The 2,693-nt window shown below is 43.0% G+C and overlaps 1 protein-coding gene across 1 annotated transcript; it reads right to left on the minus strand.

Annotated features, from left to right (window-relative positions):
• Nucleotides 1–290: 290 nt before the first annotated feature.
• Nucleotides 291–1,257, minus strand: LOC121786868 (transcription factor MYBS1-like). Its single transcript, XM_042185472.1, has 3 exons — nucleotides 1,196–1,257; nucleotides 788–1,120; nucleotides 291–711 (listed from the first exon to the last, which is right to left on the minus strand). Exons 1-3 carry the CDS (start codon nucleotides 1,255–1,257, stop codon nucleotides 291–293), a joined length of 816 nt encoding a protein of 271 aa, XP_042041406.1.
• Nucleotides 1,258–2,693: the final 1,436 nt, after the last annotated feature.

Consider the following 2,693-nt stretch of genomic DNA (forward strand, 5'->3'; position numbering starts at 1 on the left):
ATCTATGAAAAGCAGTAAAATAAATCAAGAATCATACACATAAAATAATCAAAGTAAGAGCTAGGGATTTAACTATTGTGCAACACCATTTCACAAACAAGGCATCCATTAAAGATGTAAAATCCAATTGGAAAATGGGAAACAAACCGAAATGAAAATGGAATACATGAGAGAGTTAATAAGTTTATTTGCTAACTCTTGATAATAGATTTATTGATGAAAAGAGTTAACATTAAGATAGTAGTAATAGATAAGTCTCACATATCCATCAAAGCAAACACATTCCTCCTTCACCCCCAGAACTGGTTGGGGTGGAAGCTGGGTGGGGCCGAGGATGAGGACGGGTACGAAGCAGGCGCGCCTTGGTGGTAGACCGCGTGCGAGGGGGCACTGATGGGCGGCATGAACCCCTGATTCTGATCCACAGCGAGGCCCGGGGCGGCGTAGGGCTGGTGAATGTTGGGAATTAGGGCTAGAGGAGGGAACGGCAGGGGGAGCGGCGGCGCGTTCAGGGCGGCGGCGCCTGGATTCACAGTATGGATGTCGTGGATGCTGGGGCGGCGCCGGTCGGCCGGGGTGGAGCTCGTCTGGCGGCGGAAGTACTTCTGGGCGTGGCTGGCCACCTGAGTCGGGGTTTTCGTGACCACGTAGTACCTGGAGATGCTCCTCCAGTCGCCCTTCCCGTACTTGTTCAGCCCCATCAGAAACAGCCTGAAATGAAACAATAACATTGATCTCATGCTTTCAATTTCCGATCTAAACAAAAGAAAAAAAAATATGTATTTACTGATGTTCTTCTTCAGTCCATGGGATGCCTCTGCGGCGTGGCTGGCCAGATTTGCCTCTGATGTCGTCGTCACGGGTGGGGTCCATCTCGTCGGGGCGGGCAGGGGCGTCGAGAGGGGGGTAGTCCGGGATGGGGAAGTGGCCGGATTCGATGAGCTCGAGGTCTTGCACCAGGGCCTCGTAGTGGAGCCTGACGTCGTCGGGGGATCGCCACGGGACCTTGGCAGCGAGGCTCTCGAAGAAGTTCGGAGAGGAGTGGTCCACCTCGGCCAGGGCGTTTTCGAACACGGTGTTTTCCTCACTACTCCACTCTCCAGTTGCCATTGCAGATTGTTGTTGTTGGGGCGGTGGAGGTGGAGGTGGTGGGGTTTGTTGGGGTGGTGGAGGGGTTGTTTGTGGTGGTGGGAATGGGGAAAGGAAGCTGAATAGGGATTCTTCCAAGTTGGAGCTATGGAAATCTGACCACTCCATTGAGTTTTTCTTGTGTGTGTGGTTTTGTTTATGCATTTTAAGGCTGTATAAATAAGGGGGAAAACCCTTATTTCATGCCCTAGAAATTTTTTAAAAATATACAAAAAAGAAAAAGAAAAATTGGGACTACTCAAGTCAAATTGGTGAGGTAATGCATCTTCTGTAAAATGGTGAAATGTGTTAGAAAATGCTAACGAATTATGTAATTTTAATAAAAAATAATGGGGAAGGAGTAGTTTTAGGTGGGAGTGAAAACTTGGGGCGTAGAGGGGCTGGAAAGAACTAAATTACAAAGAATGTGAAACAGAAAGTGATTTGTGGTTTGTTAGGACTAGGAAGTGACTATTAGTGTGGGTTATATATAAACATGGGATTATGATTATTATCTCTTTCTTCAGATAGAATTGGAAATCAGTGAGTAGAGTTTATTAAAATTAAGAATCTGGCAATACTAATAAGCAAGCATGCAGAAATGAGTGAATCATCAATGGTGGGATGCATGAAATTTAATCCTAATTTCCGTATTTGTTATACGGAAAAGTTTTAACAAAAATTGCAGTTATTGCTAACTAGGATGAAAATAAATTAAAAAAATGGTGCAAATATTTGAATATTAGCTAATGTACTAATTAATTTCTCCTAATCACACATGACACAACTGTGTGATTTATGCCAAATTTTACTATCTTGCTAATTATATGTGTCACTGTGAAAGGTCACATGAATATATATATACTAGTGACCTAACTATTTTTCGATGTCGAAAGGTGTACGGTCGTACGAATATTCGCGAGCTAGTGCCCTAATTAGTTTCTTGTTGTCGCATTTGCAACGTGGCAAAGCGTGAACATATGCGAGATAGTGTCTTAATTAATTGATTTCTCTTTGTCGTACTCGGAAACACTTTTGTACGGACGGACAAATATACGCGAGCTAGTGTCCTAATTAATTTCTCGTTGTCGGATTGCGGTCAAACTAGTGCCCTAATTAATTTATATTTGCCGCGACTATGAGAATATTAATATGCGATGGCACCGGCACGAGAGGTGTCGACTAGTGTCCTAATTAAATTCTCTGGGCCGGGATTTGGGCCGGGCTACGGCACATGCAAGAAGGGAATGTGATATCAGAAAAGTGTGGCATGTCTATCTGCAATAGAATAGTTTTGTCAACATTGAGGCTAATAGGTCATAGTTAGGTAGAAATGGCCAAATTAGAGGCTCTTTTAGAACGTGTTTTCATGCAAAAAACTTTAAATAGAATACAACACTTGTCTTAGTGAATGAGAGGGCTTTAGAGAAAAAGCCTTTTATGACATACTTACATGCGTATTATAAAAAAGGTAGAACTTGGGCGTCAAAAGTCCTATGTAATTTATTATTACGACCCATAAAAAGATATGTGCAATAAATGTTTTGCAATGCAATTTCATACCC

The sequence above is a fragment of the Salvia splendens genome, chromosome 22 (genome assembly GCF_004379255.2).
Source record: "Salvia splendens isolate huo1 chromosome 22, SspV2, whole genome shotgun sequence".
In the NCBI taxonomy this organism is placed as follows: Eukaryota; Viridiplantae; Streptophyta; class Magnoliopsida; order Lamiales; family Lamiaceae; genus Salvia; species Salvia splendens.

Coding starts and splice junctions, on each gene's coding strand:
- LOC121786868 (XM_042185472.1), bottom strand. CDS start 1,257: ATGGAGTGGTCAGATTTCCATAGCTCCAACTTGGAAGAATCCCTATTC. Junction 1,121..1,195: donor CTATTCAGCTTCCTTTCCCC/ATTCCCACCACC, acceptor GCCCCAACAACA/ACAATCTGCAATGGCAACTG. Junction 712..787: donor TGGACTGAAGAAGAACATCA/GTAAATACATAT, acceptor GTTTCATTTCAG/GCTGTTTCTGATGGGGCTGA.